General features: G+C 39.6%; 1 protein-coding gene across 11 annotated transcripts in view; it reads left to right on the forward strand.

The window, feature by feature from the left end:
• Positions 1-24,279, forward strand: part of gphnb (gephyrin b) — a 152,238-nt gene that overhangs the window by 37,384 nt on the left and 90,575 nt on the right. For 10 of the 11 annotated variants that reach the window (XR_007041743.1, XR_007041742.1, XM_047387531.1 and 7 more), the window contains exon 2: positions 16,372-16,450. The exons of the other annotated variant lie outside the window; for it this stretch is intronic. Coding sequence is in view for 8 of the 10 variants with exons in the window: in XM_047387531.1 (XP_047243487.1) it covers positions 16,372-16,450 (79 nt within the window). In the remaining 2 variants the exon portion in view is untranslated. The remainder of the gene's footprint in view (positions 1-16,371; positions 16,451-24,279) is intronic. 11 annotated transcript variants of the gene reach the window in all.

Raw genomic sequence — 24,279 nt, forward strand, 5'->3', positions numbered from 1 at the left:
TTCCACCTGTCTGCACCTCCGCCGGCTTCACTACTACATCAATCGGATATAACATTTCTGCCACGCCGGAGATATATTCACCATGGGTCTCGTCAGAATGTCCAGGAAAACTCCTCGAAGGCAATGAAATCCATCTGGTCCACCTCTCGCCGCCCTCAACGTAAGACTGGCCGGATTGCTGACCACAGTGTGCTAGCCGGCTTAGCTAGGTCGGCTAACACATGCGACAACTCCACCGTCAACTTCGGTCTGCTCAACATCCGTTCACTCAAACAAGGGACATCTCATTCAGGATCTCATCACGGACCGTAAGTTTGACTTTTTCTGCTTAACTGAAACCTGGCAACATCCCAGTGACTTCTCTCAACTCAATGATTCTACCCCTCCTGGGTTTGTTTACATCTGCCAACCACGGGTTACCAGCCGGGGAGGAGGTCTCGCCATAATTCATAACGAGAAGTGGAAAGTCTCGTCATTGACTGTTCCTACCTTCTCCTCTTTTGAATCAACCGTGTGCAAACTGTCTCGATCTACTCCCACCATCATTACAATTATCTATCGCCCTCCAAACCAAACATCAAATTTTTAAATGATTTTGCCACTCTGCTCACTCACCTGTCCACTCTTTCTTCAAATAACATTGTGCTGGGTGATTTTAATATTCATTTGGACAATATTAATAACCCTCTCACCAGAGACCTCATGTGTTGTCTTGAAGGCTTTGGACTCCAGCAGTACACTGACATTCCCACTCACTCTAAGGGTCACATTTTGGATTTAATCTGCTGCTCTGGTGTCTCTCCTTTTGATCGTACTGCTGATGAACTACCTACAACAGACCATTTTCTCCTCTCATTTAATGTCAGACTCTTTCTGTCCATCACTAAACTTCCCCGTATAATTTCCTTCCGCAAAATTAAGGACATCAACTTGGATTCCCTCTCCACTTACATTAACTCCAAAATGGACAATCATAATGTAACCACCCTTGACGAACTGGTATCACACTACAATATTGGTCTTCGTTCTGTACTCGATTCCCTGGCTCCACTACAAATTAAATCTGTCTCATTTTCCCGTTCTGCCCCCTGGTTTACGTCTGAACTTCGACTCATGAAGGCCAAAGGACGGCAACTTGAGCGGCTTCAAAAGAAAACTGGACTTTCTGTTCATAAAGACATGTACAAAAACCACATGCTGCACTACAAGGACTGTATTCCTCAAACAAAATCCAATTACTACACTGATATAATCATGAAGGAAATTCAAAGTCACTATTCTCATTATATAAGAATATTGCTCAAGCCCCGGACTTTTTTCCTCCTCTTCTGTACTCAACTAACTTTTGTAACTCACTCATGTCTTTATTTAATGAAAAAATCCAGAAAATTCACCATCATCTTAGTTTACAACCGACTTCCAATGTTACCTCTGAACTCTCTCCTCCCGCTTATTTCTTTTCTTTCTTTCATCTCCCTTCCATCCCAGAAATCTCAGATATCATCCAGAAACTTAAACCATCCACCTGTCAGTTAGACCCTCTCCCCTCAGTGCTAGTGAAAGCCTGTCTTCCCTCATTGGTTTCTATCATTTCTACTATTATAAATTCCTCTCTTTCCACCGGAACTGTTCCTGCTTCATTCAAAACTGCAGTGATCAGTCCTATTCTGAAAAAACCTGGTGCAGATCCCACTAACTTCAATAATCTTCAACCAATTTCTAATCTACCCTTCATCTCCAAAATTCTAGAAAAAGTAGTAGCAACTCAACTTCACACAAACTTATCTCATAACAAACTGTACGAACAGTTCCAATCTGGTTTTCGCCCTCTCCATAGTACAGAAACTGCTCTCATAAAAGTCGCCAATGACCTCCTCATGGCAGCTGACTCAGGCTTACTTTCCATCCTTATCCTCCTTGGCCTAAGTGCAGCATTTGACACCATTTGTCACACCACCCTCCTCAATAGACTTTCCTCCATTGGTATTACTCAGACCCCTCTATATTAGTTTAAATTATATCTCTCCCATCGCTCTCAATTTATTCGGCTAAAACATTTTCTTCTCAGTCTTCTTCTGTCATTTCCAGTGTGCCCCAAGGTACTGTCTTGGGGTCCCTTCTTTTCATAATCTACCTCCTCCCCCTTGGCCATATCTTTCAGAAACACTATATTTGTTTCCACTGTTACGCGGATGATACCCAGCTCTATTTTTCCTGCAAACCCATTCCTAACATTCCGTTTACCTCCCTTACTGACTGTATGGCTGAAATAAAATCATGGTTTTCCACCAATCTACTCAAATTAAACAGTGAAAAAACTGCGGTTCTCCTAATTGGCACAAAAACCACATTATCCAAAACAAACAGTTTCTCCATTGATATTGACAACTGCTCTGTTTCCCCTTCGCCTCAGGTAAAGAGTTTGGGTGTCATTCTCAACGGTACTCTCACTTTCCAATCTCACATCAATAACATGACCCGGTCCGCCTATTTGTATCTGCAAAATATCAGTCGTCTTTGTCCCTCCCTCACTTCACATACTACTGCCATCCTCGTTCATAGCCACGTAACTTCTCATCTTGATTACTTCAATTCCCTCCTTTTCTGTCTTCCACACAAATCTCTTCATAAGCTTCAACTAGTTCAAAACTCAGCTGCCCCTATCATCTCTAGAACCCCTTCCTTCCATCACATCACTCCTGTTCTGTCAGAGCTCCACTGGCTCCCCATCAAGTTCCGTATACACTTTAAAATCATTCTTCTCACTTTCAAGGCTGTCCATAATCTCGCTCCACCTTATCTATCCCATCTTCTTGTCATATTGTTTCGAACAGATTTGATCCACATGCAGAAAGCAATTCAGGAGACAGAGTTTAACGGTAAGGAGTTTATTTACAGGAAGTTGAAATGTGCAGGAAACTGGAACCGGGATACCAACTGTAAAATAAACAGAACGGTGAGCAAGGGGAAACTCTGGACCTATGTTCTTAAATGATAATTCTGTCTTACTGATTTGAAGGAGAGATCCGCCAGAGGGGGTGGAGAGACCAGGAGGTTGATTACCCCTGGGACTGGAGACTGTGAATACTGGTGGGCCAGGATGATGGTCCAAGAGTTTCTGTAGTTGGTGCAATGGAAGAAGGAGGGTGGACAGGGTTCACAGAAGGAGATCCATGGAACAAAGGAATCAGGAGACTGCCAGCTGGTTTGATCCAATGAGGTAACAGGAGGCTTGAGTCTTGGTTCATGGAGCTGGATAGTTTCTTTCCAGAAGACGGTAATCCAGGCTGGGTTCGATGCTGAAGGCAAAGTCAGGTTCAGGTAACCTGCAAGGCAACAAATCCACAATTACAAAAAGAGCAAAGCAAAGCAAGGTCAAGGCAAAGGCAAAGGTAATGTGGCTTGAGCTGTACCACAAAGGGTACACTCTGGCAGTGAGTTGCTGGCAGCCTCCTCCTTAAATACTCCTCAGCAGATCAAGAAGGTAGAGAACACCTGTCACCTCTCCTCCAGTTCAAATGCCATCTAGAGGCTAAGAACAGAAAAAGCACCAAACAGACAGACATGGCACAGCTCCTGACACTTCTCAACATTGCTACTCCCTCTTGCACTCTCAGATCGTCCTCCTCTATTCACCTGATTGTTCCCTCTGCCCGTCTCACCACCATGGGGGGTAGAGCTTTCAGCCACTCTGCTCCTCGGCTCTGGAACTCTCTACCGCCTGATTTAAGGAACATAAATTCACTTTCACAATTCAAATCTTCACTAAAGACTCACTTGTTTAGGACTGCCTTCTTCACTTGATTCTTTCGCACTGTTACATTTTAACTGCTTGATTGCTGTGTTTTTATTTTATTTTTTATTTGTTCTTGTTTTTAATGTTGATTTGTATTCATTGTAAGGTGACCTTGAGTGCCAGAAAGGCGCCAATTAAATAAAATGTATTATTATTATTATTATTCATCATTCAGCCATTTAAAATGTTGAAACTATTTTTTGTCTTCATGGATATAAAAATCTAACGCTAGATAAAATACATTAATGACAAATACCAATTGTTTAATTTATTTGTAAAGCTTTCAACAACTTAAAAACAATGTGCCTGGAGTCAGCTGTTCTCTTGGGGTTTAGCGCACCTCAACCACACGGTCAGCCGACAGCTGGCGAGGCGAGCCGGCTGCTGGGACAGCGGACGAACACATTGGCGCATTTTAGCAATTAAGCGATATCTTGATAAACTGATCAGATATTTCAGGTTTACACAACTACATTCTTGTCTAAAAACATTGTAAAAGATCAGTTGTTTCACAGAATGCGCAATATATCCAATTTTATTCACAACTTTTCTCTCTCCTCCGGCCTTTGTTATTTCCGTTTGAACAATCTACTTCAACCCGCAATGAATCATGGGATAGGGTGGGACATGGAGGATACACCGGACCCATCCTTCAAATCTGGGGATAAGAAGGACGCATTTGTTGGACCCTTGGAGATTGGATAGCATTCGTCTCATCCAGGACGTTATCGCCCTACAAATGCGTCCTTCAAAAGGATGCAGTCCTGAATTTGGACACAGCAATAGTGAATGACATCCGTGAATCAGTAAATCTGTGATGATTAATCTGTGGCTTCAAGAACCCGGATGTGTGACACAAAAAACTGAATTTGGGAACTGAAATTGAATTTCTGACCTGAAAGTGAAAGTAATCAAGCTGAATTTTCAATACAAAGTAAAGCAATTTTCAAAGCAAACAATTTCAGTTTTAAACCATTATATTCAGTTTCAGTTTAGTGAAATTCATTTTCAAACCAATGCATTTAATTTCAAATTATACAAATACAGATTCTGTCTGAGCAATTCAAATTCAGTTTGTGATGGAAGTTTCTTCCCATAGTAATAACTAAGTAGTTATTTTAGAGCAAAAAATATTTAACTTATACTTTTACACATTTTGTCATAAAACAACTAAAACTGAAGTGTGCGTTATTCAAAAGAATGAGATATTTTTCCCATTCATTGCAAAATACCAGAAACTCAGTCAGACTGTGTGGATGTGATCTGTAAACATCAATTTTCAAAGTCCACAGATTTTCACTTTCAAGGAAAACCCACTTATCTTTGTAGTCTCCATCTCCAGCGGTCATTGGGTACACCCTGGAAAGGTCGTAAGTTATGGGGGCACTGTGCCGATCCATTGTGGTGAAGAGAGAGCTGAGCTGAAAAGCGAAGCTCTCGATTTACCGGTCGGTCTACGTTCCTACCCTCACCTATGGCCATGAACTTTGGGTCATAAGCAAAAGAACGAGATCTTGGATACAAGTGGCTGAAAGGAGTTTCCTCCTTTGGGTGGCCGGGCTCTCCCTTAGAGATAGGGTGAGGAGCTCAGCCATCTGGAAGGAGCTCGGAGTAGAGCCGCTGCTCCTCCACATCGAGAGGAGCCAGTTGAAGTGGCTCGGGCATCTATACCGGATGCCTCCTGATTGTTCCCTGCTTGTTAGAATGGCCCTTAGCAGCCGCATTACGCAGGATGCTTAAGGTAGAGATAAAGTGCAGACCAACCAGGTGTTTATTCACCAATATTGAACACATAACAAACAGGCAAAAATCCCTGTTCAGTAGGTCAAATGGTCTCAACAGCAGCTCCCAAGGATCTTAACAGGCAGCCTTTTATAACAAACTACATCCTCAAATTAAGAGACCTACCATGGGACATGGTTAACAAAAACATATGCTGTATGTACTAACAAACATCTACAAAATGACTAAAAGATCCAAATACTTTATTCAACAAATATTATCCATCACTCAAAAATATCTAAAGCTCATTTCAATTTCTATATTAAAATCTATAATAATAAACCATAAAATGCACAGTTTACTTTCCCCCTTCTCACTCATTAAATGGACTCTGCCAGAACCTTTAATAGGTGCTTATGCCCACAATGCAAAGAAATAGACAGAGGTAAGTCATCTGTACAACAAATACTACGATACACTTTAAATCATCAATCTTTCACAACACATTTTAAAGATTATTAGTTTAAGCATTACTTGCTATCCATTTAATTGTTTTTTGTTCACAGTACAGGCCCTCATTTGCACAACCACAAACAGTGGTTTCCATATAAGTAATGAAGACCTTCATTACACTGTTGAAGAAAAGCAAGCCCACAGCATGATGCTGCCACCACTATGTTTTTTTCCAATGGGTATGGTATGCTCAGGGTGATGTGCATTGTTAGTTTTTTCATGCATAAAGCGTTTTTACATGTTGCCCTAAAACGTCAGTTTTGGTTTTATTTAACCACCATCACAGGTAGTTGTGTCAAATATTATTAAACTACAACCCAATAAATTTATATTTATTTTTTTCTTTTGTAACTTTTCATTTTTTGATTATAAATTTGAGTGGCGATATTTCTTTATAGTGGATACCTATGAGTAACAGTGATTTGTTTTTATACCTAAAAATTCTCATACAACCACTGAAACCTCTAATCATTCCTCGTTTCTCATGCTCATTGCCTTGACACCTTTTCATATTCTTTATCTCACACACTCTCGCTGCCAATAACTTCCACATGTTCCTGTTTTCCTTTACTTCTTTTCTTTGCTGCCCCCCACACACACACACACACACACACCCCTCCCCATTTCATTCACTGTGATTTGCTCTCTTAATCCTGACAAGGTTAGACTGCAGTTCTCCCTCTCTAAACTCTTTACAACCTCTCCTCCTTCACCACCTTTACTGCGAATGGGATGTAGCTGGCTCTGCTCTCCTGGAACACAGGGAGGGGGGCAGGGGAAGAGATGTGGGATCCAAAGCCAGGAAGGGGCCTTGCCTGAATGCATGCCTGGAAGACAGCTGCAAAGAGGTGATCTTTCATTCATCCTACGGCCCAGTCCCTACACATCTGTTATGTAGGAACCAGGCTATGCTGTGTTGCCTGGTATTGTCCTTGGCTCAGCATGGACGCTGGATTTTGTCCCGAGCATCACTCAAATATGTACGAAATTCAGATGCAAAGCTGGCCCACCCTTGTGTCGCCATAAACTTGCTCAACTCTTTTGGTGTTATAGTAGTGATCTTTGGGCTCCTAGGTTAGATTATTAAAAGTAATGTTAGGAATGGTTTGGCACATTTTTGGTCAGATTCACTCTTTACCTGCCTGTGCCAAGTCAGTCGCCCAAGAATGGCAATATGTTGCTCTCCTTGCATTATGTAACTCCACCCCAATTTAGATCTGACTTCAGATAAATCAAAATGAAGCCACTGGTTGGCTTCTTTCCCTCTAGATATAAATAGCATTTTCTGATATAATCTAGAAACACTGTTGTAAAAGGGGTAGGCTTTGAAATGCAGTCCACCGATTAGGATCCCATTGTTCCGCTACACACTCCCTCCATTCTCCCAGCTGCTTACAGTAAGCCTGAAGACCTGTGTGTATATGTGTGTGTCCTAGCATGTACAGCACACGTGTGTGTTGTCATCTACATAATAGTGTGATTGAGATTGTGGCTAATGCTAAAAAAGCATGTGCTTGTGGCTTGTGCCATGGATTTGAGAGTTTTGTGAGTATTTGGTGTTTGCATGTGTGTTACTGCTGGGTGTGCCTTTGATGATGAATACTGTTCATCCACTGCTTACCCCACCGCTCCCCTTAGAATTAACAAGGTTGCTAAGATACAGTGGTCTTATATTAGATTAGGTTATCTGCTGTTGCTATATTTTACCTAGCACCGTGAAGTCTTTATTAATTTGGAAATTTATCCTGCCATGGAATGAAGATGCTGTTATTTGCTTTTCTCCTCTTCTAGCTTATAAGGGGGGTGTAGAACTAAAAGCCCCCCTCAATCATGTGTCTACACCAACCCATTACAATCTGGAGGAGGATCCAAACCTCTGTTCATCATTAAACCCAGTTAATCCGAAGCCCGGGGCCCAGTGTTTTCATTTGACATCGAACAGGCTAATAAAATGCAACACTGTTGGCAGTAATATCTTTTTTGGTTGAGACATTGGTGGGGAAAGGTGTTATCGCTCCCACCACCAGAAGTCCATCCAATCCCATGTGTGATCTCCACAGGAGCTCCTCTGGGACTGAAGGGCCATTGGCACTGCTGCAAGCAAAAAAAGAACAATAGATGGTAGGTGTAAACTGGGCTAATGGGATATTGAGTGGATATCCTTCTGCTTTACTCCTGGAAGATTTACCAATGTCTTGCACCTGTCCAGATGTGGTGACCAACTTTTAGGCACACCCAGTTAAATGCTTTATTTGGTTAAGCATGTTGAATTGTCTGCGGCCTACAAGAGTAACATATGCACTTTTAATAATTTCAATTTTATTTAATGAAAGATAATACAGTTCCTTGTAAAGATATAAACATTAACTTTTCACATTTTGTCATGTTTAAACCAAACACCTACAAATAAAAGCCTTGTATACTTCAATTCCCCTGAATAAAATCCAACGTAACAATTGCCTTCAGAAAGCCACTGATTAGTAAATAGTCACCTTGTAAGTTAATCTCAGTATAAATGGAGCTTTTCATTCTCTTTTCTTCTGTTAGAGATTTGTATAAACGCCAGACAGGTCACTGATAATGGTGAAGCACGGTGGTGGCAGCATCATGTTATCAGAATCCTTTGTCATTAATTTGCTTCATAATTAGTATAAAGTTACTTATTGACATAAACTTTAATCGGTTTATGTCAAACATGTCTTCTGTTCTGCTGTCCAAATAAATAAATTTTAGAGTCATCTGTTAAAATATTTAGGTGTTAGGAGCGATGGAAAACGAAGTCAAATTCCTTGTTGTGCACACAAACTTGGCCAATGAAGTTGATTCTGATTCCAATTCTGAAAAGAACTGACTTCCACAAGTCCCGATCTTTGTCTATGTCGTCTCTGGCAAACGTTGGTTTGACCCTAATGTTTTTTCTAGAGAGCAAATGTTTCCTCCTTACGAACTTCCCATTAAACCTAAACCTGTGCAGTATCTTCCTGAGTGGACAAGCATACTCGTTCATATCAAAAGAAACAGTAATTTGCTGTAGGTCCTGTGATGACGTTTTGGGCTTTTTAGAGACTTCTTTCAGCGTCTGACAGTCTGCTTCCAAAGTGAACCTGCTTGGACAATGAGAATTGAGCATGTCGTCCGTTGTTTTAAATGCCCTCACCTGTTAAAAAATGTCCAATACAGTGGAATGGCTAATTTCTTTTTTTACGGTTTTTGTGGCACTATGGTGACCTTTATTTATTAGTAGCTGGACAGGAAGAAGGTCAGAGCGAGAAGGGGAAGCCATGCAGCAAAAGGCCCGGGGCTGGGGACAACTGTGTTGAGGGCTGTAGCCTCTGCATATGGTGCGCCTGCTCTACCACTGAGCCACGTGACACCGCGGAACGGCTGATGTTTTTTAGACCTCTTTAAATTTCATCCCAGATTTAGAAGCTGTTACAACATGCTTTCTGAAGCCCTTTCAATCTTGCCATTTGTATGTTTTTTTATTCCCAGCAACCTTACTGGAAGGAGAGTCTTAGATATTGTTTAATAACCTTACACAATATTTAAAAAGATGTCAAGATTTGTGTAAAGAGCAAAGTTTTTAATATTATGTGAGCAACACAAAATCTTTCTGAAGAGCTTTTAAAGTGTTTATTCAGACTTTGGTTGCTTTTTTCCCATATATTTTCCAAAGAATGTTACTTTGTTTAAGCCACTGAGCTGTGAGTCATAAATTATTCAGCTATTAAAAGGCCCTTAAACTAAAAGAATGAGCCACTGTTGTGTCAATACATAACAGACAATACAGGAAAGAAACGATATTAAATTGGATCCTTGGTCTCTTTGTTTTAAGTAGCCACCCACAAAGACAAAACTGTTTTAATATCTTAACTTGCATCTATAAAAATTACAGAAATATCCAAAGAGTTATTGGCAATACTTTGAAAACTGTTGTTCTGTGCTAATATACGTGACTGAAGCTTAGTTCTTCTACGTTCCAAGGCTGCATGTTTGAGTAACAGCCTATTCCCACACCTGGTAATATACGGCTTTCTATGCTTATGAGGTTTTCAGATTTTTTCTTACACACATATAAATGCATATGCAGACACATTACATATGTGGGATGGTTGCGAATGAGAGTATACGAGGGCATGCTATAAGGAAAAACCCCATTAGTGTGGGATCCCAGGGAGATAATGAGTGCTGACTGCTTTATGTCCCGGAAATGATTGAGTGGAACATATTAGCAGTTTATGAATCCTCTCGCCAGTCGCTGACAGACTGACAGCACACAGTCTGCTAGCCAGCCAGGCTACTGAATTAGAGATGTCTCATTGCTGCAAGCTAAAGTATCTGTTTCAAATACACCTTAACTGCATTGCCCTTGCTATTGTGAAGTCAATTCTATGTTCCTACATTTTTATCCCTCAGATTTATATTGCACCCAGCTAAAAAAAAAACATGTGCTCTAATCTTGCACTTTACGGTATCAAATGTTCCTTCATTTCACAGTTCTGCAGACAACATATTAGGAACCTCAACGTGTGTTTAAGCTTAAGAAGTTTTCAAAGGGATTAGGACAATTTCCTTTGCAAGGAGTTATATTTTTATATTTTGTCTGTTTTCCAACTATTTTTTACGCTCTATGTCATATTATGTTTGTCCTTAACCCACTCACTTTTTCTTGATCACTTTTTCATTAGGCTTTACCATTAAAGCCAGTTTCTTAAATTTAAACACAATGTCTGCCTCCTGTTAGAATATTACATTTTAGGCTGCCATCTGACCAAATGTTAGTTTTTTCTTCCCTGATCCACTCCCTCTCTCTTGGCCTCCTGATATAGATTCTCTTGTGTCCTGACCTTTTTTGCACAGGCATAGTTTAGTGTTTAACCCTTTTTAGAAACCATATGAACCTGTACTTTTGCAGGGGTTTGGTAATATGGATAGCATGCACGAGTGGTGTTGCCCGGCATAATGCTTCTGAAGCACTGGCCTTCTGATCTCCACCCACTCCTGTGGCCTGTGGACATCCAGGTCTCTAAACTCACACCCACTCACAGGTGCAGACAATTTATAATAAGAGACAGTACAAAATAAATCGGGAAATATACTTTGATTATAAAGATTGCTGCATGACTTGGAAATTGTGGTTTTAAGTTTTCCCCTGACTTTTCTTTTTTTTATTGAATTATGGAAAATAAATGCATCATATACTAATATTTCTGGTTTTACAAGTTGGTTGCTCACATGAAAAATTGTTGGTGAAACTTTACAACATAATATTATAGTGTCTTATTTTTACCTAGCCAAGAAAAGATCAGTGACAGAAGGATTCAAACAACAAAAACATTCCTTACAAACAAATCAAGAAATGACATGAAAGAAGTTGGTCCTTGCAGACACAATTTTTGCTGTACTTATTATGATTAACCACTATAGAAAATGAAGCCCGGCTTGATATTACATCAACATCTAGTACCAGACTGCTGTCCAGACTGTGTGCTCATTTCAGAATTGTCAATATTATATTGATCTTTATTTGTCTATCTTCTAGCAGATGTTTGGTCATGAAAATAATTGAGATTGAGATTTTCACAAAAAAGAAAGTGCCACCACATACATTTATACGGCCTTTTACTCTGCAAACTTTTAAACTCCTTAGTTAACACTTAAAGCTCGAAGTTCATGTCAGTACATTTACAAAAAAAATATGGCTTGTTTGGAAGGGTTGCCAAGAGAAATCCTCTTTTCTAAAAAGAAAATATAGTAATACAACTAATGTTTGCAAAGTTGCATCTTATTGAACCTAAAGAGTTGTGAAACAATGTCCTTTGGAGAGATGGGGCCAAACTCAGTACAGACTTCATATCAACTATGGAGGGGTGATGATTTGGGCTTGCTCTGCAGCCACAGGACATTGGTCATTGAGTGGAACATGAATTAATATTCTAGAGTAAAACATGATAGTGACAGCTAAAGCTATGCCCACACTGGGTCATCAAAAGGACAATGATTCCGAACATGTCAGCAAATCTACAACAGAATGGCTAAAAAAGAAAGGAACTGCAATGGCCTAGTCAAGGTGTAAACCGCAACCTGACTGCAATGCTGTGGTGGAATCTTAAGACGGTCGAGTAGAAATGAATGTCTGTAAATCACAGTTAACCCACACAATCCCGTGAGGAAATTGAGCCATAATTATGTCTATATGACTAATAAATTCATACAGTAACAAATACTTCAAGTTGCTGCAAAAGGAGGTTCAACAAGCTACTAAATCATGAGGTGTGCATAATGTAACAGATGCACCTTTGGTTTTTTTATTAAATGATCCCAGTATAGAACCTGTCATGCAGTTTGGACATTTGAGGTAAAATTTATCATTATAAAACCTGTTAAAGACTGGATCATTTATACAGCAAAACCCCTAAATTGACAGAGGATGCTTGGTCTTTTTATAGGGATTCTACGATTGGAAGCAGATCTGAGAAGGATTAAATTTTATTGATTTGCTCCAGGTTTGTACAGTGTTCAAGAGGATGCAATGAACATCTAAGCTGCAGGTTCACCTGGAGAAAGGTGCACAGCCAGAGCAAGGGATGTGGGAGAGTACAGCATCATAAATTCTTTTGCTCTGCTTCTCCTTCCTCCATTCTCCCGCCTTCATCTCTTCCTCTGTCTTCAGCTCTTGCACAGGATCACATTAATATTCCTTTGAAGCCTGTTTCCACTGCAGCCAAATCTCCCTGTCCCTCTCTTTAACTCTCGCCTCTTTTACCCCTTTTTGTCTTGCTCTTTTCCTTCTCTCAATTTCAGTTTTATTTTCCAGCTATTTTTTTCTGGAAATGATTGCTTTGCAGCAGGGGAGGGCAGTTTTATTACCTTCAGTTAGGAGTTCCCTCTTGTTGCACATGTGCGGGCTAACTCTAATGTGCATACACAAACACACTATGAGGGGTGGTGGATACCGCTGCCTTTGACAGACCGTGTTGATTGGTTCAGAATGGTTGCTGCCTCTTGTAGGAGAGAGGGGCGGCTATTTTTAGATCAAGGGGTAGCTGGGAGAGAAAGACTGAGGAAGGCTCTGAGTGTGCGTGTTTGTAAGGAATACTGCAGTCTTGAAAGAAGTTTCCTACTCACAGACATACATACATGCATGGATTTATGCAGCAGTGGCTCTCCAGAGCAAAGGTGTATTCCATGTGTTTGCATCCCTGTTTACTATCCCCCCATAACCCTTTTTTTGCCTTCTCCCATCCTTTTCCAGCAGTCTGTCTCCCTTGTTACATATTCTCTTCCCGAGTTGACTTGGTGTGCAAATGTCAGCACTTTCCAATTTATTTGCCAGAGCCCAGAGCTATGTCCAGCTCCCTGTGTTTACCTCTCTCTTCACAAAGCTGCCCCATCAGCAGTGCGTTTTTTTAACACCCTCCTGTTTTAAAGAATCTTTATATTCTCTCACATATTTCCCTAAATCTCTTAGCCCCATCTTTCTCAATCTTTGCTGTCTGATTGCATGCCTTATTGGACAGTTTACTTCCATTTTGTACACCCTTCTTGCTTAACCCACTTCCACCCCTTTCCTCTTGTTCATGGATCATAGCACTCCATTTGAGCAACATCATGACATTTTCAGTCTTGACCACTTCTAGCACAAGTTTTTTGGCTTAAATCCACTACATAGACATCACCCTCTAAGTCGCCCGGTTTAGATCTATTTTAGGACACGAGCATGTCCACTCACGTGTGACCCCTTCAGACGCATCGTTCTTCTCTTCATCATCTTTAACTGTCTATCTGTCTCTTTTTGTGTCGTTGTCTTCCTCAGCATGTTAACTTATTTGTCACTCTGTATGACTGTGATCATCATGATGACTCACACCTGCTCTGTAGTCAAGGGGCAGCTGTGGTTTTGTAAAGAATGCTTGGAGACAACAAAGGTGCACGGTAATGACTGAATTGGTGGATTGTGTATTTCCTGTGGCGATGACATTCATGTACGGCGCAGCACCAAAAGCAAAACAGTTTTTAGTCAGTTGTGATTTTGGGACATTTTAGTAATTGTGTAATAAATAAAAGCTAAGGTTTTATCTGACCACTGTTGGTCAGCATTACCCTTAAAAAGAATGATTTTTGGATGTCCTTTAATTTCAACACAATGATTGTCAGTTTTTTTATATCCCAAGTTTTTATATACAGGTTTGGCTCTCTTTAGAAGTAAATAAAAGACAAGTCTTCTCAGTGTTTTATCCAAAACTGCCATTGCATTCTCTAGCATCTTATAAAAAGGACTTTAATACATACATATGGTATGATGTTACCAAGTAAAATATCTGATAACCAATTCTCATTTACAAAAGGCTCTTAAAGAAAAGGTACAAAAACACATCAATACATAAAAACATATGAACAAAAAACAAGGTTGAACAAGCATACTAATCATGAGAACATAAGCAAATGGCACAGGTAAAAAAAAAATAGGTCACCTAGCATTATCAGGAGAGAGGGAAGAAATATTATTTGTTTGTGCATATTTGTGTATATGCTTTTATGTGCAGGAAACGAGGTTTGAGTATTAACATTTTAAACATTTTAAAACAATGGCATACTCTAGTACTAGTAACTGCTCTCAATTCAATCTGCTGAGTTTTATTAGATACAAAAACTTTTTAACCAGTTTGAATAATAAACTGAATTGGACTGCATTTGACTATATGTACAAACAACACACCCATATATGCATGCAAGAAGAGCTTGATCATACTGGATTTTTTTACATGGATACCAGTTTTCAGATTAATGGATGAACACACTGCTGTGCAAAAGCCTTGAGTCACTCCTTGTGTCTTTTCATTTTACCTTTAAGGACTTAAACGTCCTGTACTGTTTTTAAAGTAGTCTTGGGCACAAGCACAGTCATGTGTGCCATAGGGACATGTCATGGAAAAGTCCCTCAGGGGGAGGCCTCGGGGCAGATCCAGGATTTGCTGAAAAGATTACATCTCCTGACTGTCTTGGGAATGCCTCAGCATTCCCATAGAGGGAGCTGAAAGGAGGGAGGTCTGCCTTTGCAGATGGATGGATGGATGGATGGATGGATGGATGGATGGATGGATGGATGGATGGATGGATGGATGGATGGATGGATGGATGGATGGATGGATGGATGGATGGATGGATGGATGGATGGATGGAGTATTTGCTTAGGCTTTCTGATGGTTTTTATCTTAACCTTGGCTAATTTGTTGTTCATTTTCTTGACAGTCCCAGTACATGCATCTTTGCAAAAGTAATGGTTCATTAATGGACCTGTTAGCAAAGAACCTACGTATTTATCATCCCAGCAAAGAGCAAGACAAAGAAATCAATGAACAATTGCTGCGTCCACTGATCACATACAATTTTGCAAAAACACCAACAAAACAGCAATTCGAAGGCTGGCAGTTCCATTTGCCCTTGTGTCTTTGTGTGATTTTTTTCCTAATTCCGAACAAAGGACAATTTTAATTCTGTCAAATCAGTATCTTTTTTTATATAGTTCCAACCAAAGAATTAAAAACAAAATATGTGTTTGTAACTGGCATGATGTGGCTAAGGTGTCTCAGGCTAATTTAGGTCTTTATCGAAAAGTGTCTCAATCTATTTCTACTTATATGTGAGGTATTTTTTTATTTTTTTATTTATGCATCTAAACAGCACAAATATATTTTTTATTCAGCTCAAACCCAAACCACTTTTACATGTGGTCCTAAATCAGAAATATATTTGACATTTTTTAAAAGCAGCCTGAGTTTGAACAGTCATGATGCATTTCATCCAACCTTTACGTCATTGAGGTTGCATGTAATTTCAAATTTCATTCTGCACTACATTGTTCACACTGGAGTCTGATGGTGGTTGCATTTAAACTATAATAGGAACTAGGGCTGCAATAAGAAAACATACAATATGTGATAGTATTTGGGAATGTTGAAAAAATAATATGACTTGCAAAAAGGCGTTTTGTCACTTACGACATGGTAATAGGACATTTTAATTAAGAATTACAGGTAACAGCTGAGGATAAAGCTGATTATTGGAAAACATCCACCAGTAACATCTTCTTTGTTTTCAAAGATTTCAAAGAATCCATACAATGTACTACCACGGGTGAATATTGGTCAAGAATATTGTTTTCACACATATCACCTAAAATACATTGTTTTGGTATTGATACTTTTGACAACTCAATAACCTTTTTCATATGAGTTTTCGTATAGATAGTGCAGCAATTGCTAAACTGTGAAGCTGCTCGTGTATTGCACTGAATTTGTATGCCAGCTAAATTTTCGCCACTGTTTCTGTCTTTCCAGTGAGTGACAGCTGTTTTCGGAACCTAGCGGAGGACCGCAGCGGCATCAACCTTAAAGATCTTGTCCACGACCCCTCCTTGTGAGTTTTGGCCACTTTTTTTTTTTTTTGACAATTCAACCCCAAGCTGAAAAGACAAAATAAATTTCATGCACATAATCATTGATCCAAGTCAAAGCTCCTTTCAATTTGTGCTTCACTTGCAAAAAAAATAAGAAAGGAATATAACGTATATACAGTTTTTTTTTTATAAGTTTAGTGCTTATGGTTAAATTTGCATTTTTCTGAAAAATAGACCCAAAATGTCAATCCATGAAAGCTTCCCACAAAAGTTTAAACAATAATTTCAGGAAAGGGAATAAATTAGGCAGGTGATGTTGAAAAGGTCTACCCCATACACATGTGGACAAAATTGTTGGTGCCCCTCGGTTAATGAAAGAAAAACCCACAATGGTCACAGAAATAACTTGAATCTGACAAAGGTAATAATGAATAAAAATTCTATGAAAATGAACAAATGAAAGTTAGACATTGCTTTTCAAACATGCTTCAACAGAATTATTTTCAAAAATAAACTCATCAAACAGGCCTGGACAAAAATGATGGTACCCCTGAAAATAATGTTACCAAAGGGACATGTTAAATCAAGGTGTGTCCATTAATTAGCATCACAGGTGTCTACATTCTTGTAATCAGTCAGTGGGCCTATATATAGGTCTGCAGGTAGTCACTGTGCTGTTTGGTGACATGTGTGTACCACACATGTCACCAATGTCACCATGTCAACATGGACCAGAGGAAGCGAAGGAAAGAGTTGTCTCAGGAGATTAGAAAGAAAATTATAGACAAGCATGTTAAAGGTAAAGGTTATAAGACCATCTCCAAGCAGCTTCATGTTCCTGTGACTACAAATTTAAGATCCATGGGACTGTAGCCAACCTCCCTGGACGTGGCCCCAGGAGGAAAATTGATGACAAGACAAAGAGACGGATAATATGAACAGTAACAAAAGAGCCCAGAAAAACTTCTAAAGAGATTAAAGGTGAACATCAAGCTCAAGGAACATCCGTGTCAGATCGCACCATCCGACGTTGTTTGAGGCAAACTGGACATAATAAGAGACGACTGAGGAAAAGACCATTGTTGAAAATCATAAAAAAGCCAGATTGGAATTTGCCAAACTACATGTTGACAAGCCACAAAGCCTCTGGGAGAATGTCCTATGGACAGATGAGAAAAAAGTTGAACTTTTTGGCAAGGCACATCAGCTCTATGTTCGCAGACGGAAAAATGAAGCATATGACGAAAAGAACACTGTCCCTACTGTGAAACATGGAGGAGGCTCTGTTATGTTCTGGGGCTGCTTTGCTGCATCTGGCACAGGGTGTCTTGAATCTGTGCAGGTTATAATGAAATCTCAATACTATCAAGGGATTCTAGAGAGAAATGTGCTGCCTAGTGTCAGAAAGCTTGGTCTCAGTCGCAGGTTATGGGTCTTGCAACAGTCTGACTAAAAGTCTCAATAACACAAAATGACAGTCTTGTGGCCAAGTCCAAGTCTGGGACTAAATTTGTTTAAGATGTTGTTGCATGACCTTAAACAGAGCATTTATTCTTCAAGTTCCCAAGTGAGCTGAATGAAAACAACTTTGCAAAGGTCAGTATTCCATAATTCCTTCACATCAATGTGAATGAGTATTTACCATTCATTGCAAATGCTTGATGGAAGTGTTGCTGTCAAGGGTTTGGATACATTTTTCCTTGGTTCATGAAATTATCAGCTGTCTTGTAATTACATAGGTTATCTTTGTCTGATATTAAAATTATTTTAGCAGCATATATGTTACTTTTTGTCTGAGGGGCAGCGTTGGCAGTGCATCCATAGCTAGGGACCTGTGCACACCGGCTTGGTTTGGTTATTGGAAATGTGATATTGGGCTATCATCATCTCAAGGCTTTGACACAAACCTATAGTAGGGTTGTTCTGTGGTGGTTTTATCTTCCATCATGTTGCTGTATCTTGAGGTGTTCCCAAAGTGTTTATTGTTTTAAGTAAAGAGATGTACTAAACAGAGCTTTGTGACCAATTCCTGGATTTTATAAAGCTATTTACACTAGTTTAAGGCCTTTCCGATTCCCCTTAGAGAACTGTCATTAACAGCTGTCAAAATATTTATTGCAGCCTTCCTGTCATGACTGGTCAATAAATATTTATATTACTAGCAAATGCTAGTGTGGTTTTCATTAGTAACTGTAAACGTCAGTCTATGTGTGTATTCCCTGGAGACTGTAGACCCTTATCTTAACTCAGCGATTTCAAAAGTTTACAAAGATTTCCAAATCCAAGTTTTCATGACAAAACAGATGTCACTGGTTCCATCCCTGCTGTATTTAAGTGCCTGCTTTTTGTTTTCTCATTGCTAGATTCTCTGTTCACCCTTGCTTATGTCCATTGTGTTCATTAAAAAATATATCATCACAATGCGTCTGCTGATGTCCTGCTGTCACTTTGGTCCGTTTTGGGAACATAACAGTCCCCTCAAAATAACTCAACACACAGCCATTAATGTCTGAACCGCTGGCAGCAAAGGTGGGTACAGCCCTAAGTAAAAATGTCTAAACTGTACCCATTGAGCTATTTTCCTTCCCCTGTGTCATGTGACTCGTTAGTGCTACAAGCTCACAGGTGTGAATGGAGTGCAGGTATGTTAAATTTGGTATTATTGTTCTCACACTCTTTCATACTGGTCAATTAAAGTTCAACATGGCACCTCGTTGCAAATAACTCTGAGGATCTGAAAAAAAGAATTGTTGCTATATCTAAAGATGTCTCAGGGTATAAGAAGACAACACCCTGAAACTGGTGGCCAAGACCATGTACAGACCATCCAACAGAAAAGGCCTTGCTATGGTCGACCAAAGAAGTTGAGTGAACATGCTCAGCGTATCCAGATGTTGTCTTTTGAAAATATGCATTCGAGTGCTGCCAGCATTCCTGCAGAGGTTGTAGGGCTGTGGGGTCAGCCTGTCAGTGCTCAGACCATACACCGCATCAAATTGTTCTGCATGACTGTCGTCCCAGAAGGAAGTCTCTTCTGAAGATGATGCAAAGCTAGCAAACAGTTTGCTGAAGACAACCAGACTAAGGACATGGATTACTGGAACCATATCCTATGGTCTGATGAGACCAAAATAACTTACTTGGTTCAGAAGGTGTTAAGTGTGTGTGTGTCTGCAACCACAAGAGAAGTACAAAGACAAGTGAGTCATGCCTACAGTCAAGCATGGTGGTGGGAGTGTCATGATTTCGGGCTGCATGAGTGCTGCCAGCTATAGGGAGCTACTGTTTATTGAGGGAACTATGAATGCCAACATGTACTGTGACATACTGAAGCAGAGCATAATCCCCTCCCTTCTAAAAACTGGGACGCAGGGCGGTATTCTAACATGACAACTACCCCAAACACACTTCCAAGACAACCACTGCCTTCAAACTGAAGGTGGAGGTGCGCAACGTCGCTAACATCCACCAGCTCCATGATGTTGTCATGGAGGAGTGGAAGAAGATCCCAGTGGCAACCTGTGAAGCTCTAGTGAACTCCATGCCCAAAAGAGATAAGGCAGTGTTGAAAATCATGGTGGCCACACCAAATATTGACACTTTGGGCATAATTTGGTAATTTTCACTTAGAGGTATACTCTCTTTTGAAAAGATATAATAAAAAACTAGGAAAATATGAGGGGCGTACTCACTTTTGTGAGATACTGTAACTTTAAGTCTTCTTCCCTCAATTAAAAAACTTCTATACCAATATGTGCTATAGTTAGGTATAGCCTAGGTTAGATGCATTAACAAATCTGAAAAAGATCAGATTTTCAACGATCCCACTTACCAGTCATAGCTCAGGGCTAGAAAAAGCAGAAGGTCATTTGATTCCCCTCACTAGCTAATGTTTTTGTGCTTCTCTGTTTGATAGTCTTCTTTTTACTATGTAAGCACCAATGATCAGCCAAGGTAAAATTAACGTCCGTGTGCGTTGCAAGTCAATAGAGGTTCCCTAGTCAATTGCTGAGATCTGAACACAATAAAAATAGAAATATTAGTTTTTGAATGGAGAAAAGGTAAAATTGTTTTCTTTTTATTTTTGTTTTAATTACCATAATTTAGCACCTAAATTGTGTGGAATATATCCAATGAGGTACCAGAACATTTTAACCAGCAACTAAAAAACAACTGAAATATAACCCTGGGGCAATTAGAGTATAAGCATCCAAGCAAATGTGCTTATTTTCTGTTATCCCTCCATGTTTTTGTGTGCGCAATTTCCAGGTCAGGAAAATATTTAACTTGTAGAATTACCATCACACTGCCAGCAGCAGGCCTTGTGTTCATAATAACATTTTTCTTGAAGTGCATGTTTTTTTGTTTCCTGTTCAAAGTGACCATTGTAAACTATAAACATGATCATCTGCATACAGACGGGACAGTCACCATGTTTATGACATAACCAATCACAATTGACATGGCAAGTTTCTCAATGATTGACTGTAAACATATAATGAGTAACAAGTCATTTTGTAAAAAAAGCAGATGTAGTTAAACACAGACTCATGGACAGGATCTTTATTTAGTGTCAACTTTTATGCATTTGTATGCAAGGAGCCCTTCCCAATGAACCATAGCGCGAAACATTATTCACAGATGTGTAAAATGGGGAACATGGTGAACCTTCTCACGAAATGGTCAACCAACAAAAAATACTCCAAAAATGCATTGATTTCTCATCCGGGAGCTCAAAAAAGAATCAAAAACAACCTGTAAAACACTACAAGGTATTGAAATATCAATGTACACCATGAGTCTGCAACTCCAGTGCTCGAGCGCTACTCGAGTGCAACTTTTGAATGCATCCCTGCTCCAACACACCTGAATCAAAAGGCTGAATTACCTCCTTGGCATCTCAGTAAGTTTTGCAGAGGTCTGGTCACTAACCATTTATTTGATTTGGATCTGTTGAAGTAGGGATGCATCCAAACGTTGCAGGACATGACTGTGTCTGCAATATATTTGCTGACATCGTTTCATGCTGCATAAAATGTTTTAAAAGGTAAAGAGGTGGATAAGTGGTCAAGTTAATAAGAAACACCCAATATGTTGATGATTCAGCAATAAGAAAAAGACGGGCAGAAAATGGCATCCATACATGAGTTCGAAGGCAGAAACACCTGCAGACTAAAAAGAACACAAAGGACCATCTTGCTTTTTCCAAAACAGCATTGCTATGATCCCCAAGACCTTTGGGAAAATGTGCTGTTGACTGACGAAACAAAAATCTAACTGTTTTGGAAGGTTTGCATCCCATTGCATCTGGTGTAAATCGAGTATAGCATTTGAGGAAAAGAACATCCTACCCACAGTCAAGCATGCTGTTAGTAGTGTGACGATCTGGGACTTCTTTATTTTCTCAGGACCTAGATGGCTGGGCTAATTGATAGAACCATGGATTCTCATCTCTACCACGAAAAATAGTAGAGTGAAGTAGAAGTACAGTTGGGTTATGTAGCAGGACAATAATCCAAAGCACACAAGCAACTCCAACCTCTGAATAGCTAAAAAAATGAAGGTTTGAGAGACTTACTTAAAATCCTTGTTTGAATGTGACTGAGATGCTGTGGAATGAGCGTAAAAAGGCAGTTCATGCTTCTCTCCGAGATATCAATGCTGTTGTTGCATTCTTGTCCTGAGATAAAGTGTCCAAAAAAACGGCAAGTCATGGTTGTTTTTAAAAACAACCATGACTTGTTTTTTCTCCTCTGCTTTTAATCCAGCTTGCTGCTTTGTTTATCTATTGTGTGTTTAAATAGGAGCTTCGTTGTCCCTGCCAATACCAACAGTCAGAACGGTCACAAGGATGGTCCTGGGGAACCCATGTGGGCGGATACAGATGACGAAATGTACGTTACACAGGCTTCACGGTCAAACAGACCATAGAGCAGATGCAGAGTTATGAATTAGAGCTTGCAGGAAAAGACTGGACTTTCTAGCTATTCTTGTGCTAAAAAGCATCATTGTTTGTAATAAGCACCGATTACTGGACTGGTCATTTTTTATGAAACAGCTTACTGTCTAACATTGAGCTGATGGTTTGCATAAATTGTCTTGTTTATCGTTGTTGACTCAATCATGATCAGCTGAAACACTGTCCCTTCAAAGTGTCACAGCTGCAAGAGACGAAACGACACTTTTGGAAAAATCGGAGGAAGTCAAGACAGAAAAGTGGGTGAGCGGTAGTGTGGTGCCACAGCAGGATACTTAACATAAACTATAATCACAGCATCTCTCAAGCTGTCTTTGGCATGTGGAATCTATCAGTCTGCCTGGTTTCACTTTTGGGAGTATCTAGAGGTGTACTGGATGGTGGGTGGAGAAAAATGATGTGAAGCCAAATTGAGACCCAGATGCAGAGGGGGGCTGAGCAAATAACACTAAAACTCAAGGACATGGAGGTGAGAGGTGAGGCAGAGGTGGATGTGTGTCCAGCTGCTTGTGCCTGTATATGTGTGCCGTATGGTAGTGTTTTGTTCACATATTTTCCTCTGTGTAAAGATTTTTAAGCATGTGATTCAGCTGATTGTCAACACCCTTCACTGACTTGTGTTGCAAAGATCTTCGTCGGTGTCGCAAACTGTCAGGACCAGAAATAGCTAGAAAAAAAATAGATGTGTGACACAAGACCTAATTTCACTGCAGCTGATCCAGGACAAAGACAAACCCGAAGGCTTCCAGGACACAGTAACATACCTGTGGTGTAGAGGGTTTAAATGAGGACAAAACGAAAAATCCCAGTACCAAATCTGTCAATTTTTTGTTTAAAACTTGTTGCTCTATTGAATTTAATTTAAGTAATAATGTAGGCCCTCAAAAATGTGTATATCTGCATGTTAATCTATTATTTTGTTCCCCTATATGGCAGCATTGTGTGTAGTACATTTACTACTTTTGTGGTATTTTATTGCAGCATTTGAACAATGAGCAGGTAGTAAAAATTCAATACATAATTGTCCCCCATTAAAATAACATGAGCATGTTTTCAAGTCACCCTCCTTATGTCATTTCGTTGCTTTGCCTGGATTTTCAGAATGAAATTTAAAACAAACTGAAAACCTGTTTAAAGAAAAACAAAAAAATCTGCTATTTTAGGTTTCTAAAAACTGAAAAACAGCAATCCTTGGGAATTATGTGCATTCTTAATTCTTTTTTTTTTTCTCTGTATTTATTGATGTAGTCAATGTATCCATCAGTTGTTGCACAGCAGCAGAGGAAACCAGTGTTCAAAATAACATAGGCGTGAACTGATATGCCTCTTCATGGATACTTTTGTGAAATGCAAACAAAGCTTAATCTATTGGTAGTCCATTGACATATATAATGACTTTCAGTGCTTCAGCTTCTTAACACTCTGTGCACCACTTCATCCCATTTCGCTTAAATGTTTTTAGGAATACATTTTTAATAGTGCAGAACTCTGGACTGAAATTATACAACATGTGTCTGTGAAGCTATCATCCTCAATACTAATTGGCACCCCTGGTAAAGATGTATTAAAAGCTTTAATACAAACGTATCTGTTATTGCAGTAGTATAATCTCACAGTGCATATTTTTAATAAAATCCCTTAATGTTACATATAAGTACATATTTTGAGTGGGGAAAAGCCTCAGCAGTGGTACTATAACTGGAAGCCCTGCTGTTAATACTTTGTAGAAGTCCCTTTTACTGGCACCTACAATATTTCAAAATGTTGGAGCAGACAGAGAATGACCTTTGGCCATTCTTCTTTGCACAATCTCTAGATCATTCAGAGTCCATGATCCTCTCTGCACTCTTTTCTTCAGCTCGAGTCCTTTTT

This window comes from Girardinichthys multiradiatus, chromosome 15 (assembly GCF_021462225.1).
Source record: "Girardinichthys multiradiatus isolate DD_20200921_A chromosome 15, DD_fGirMul_XY1, whole genome shotgun sequence".
Taxonomy (NCBI): domain Eukaryota; kingdom Metazoa; phylum Chordata; class Actinopteri; order Cyprinodontiformes; family Goodeidae; genus Girardinichthys; species Girardinichthys multiradiatus.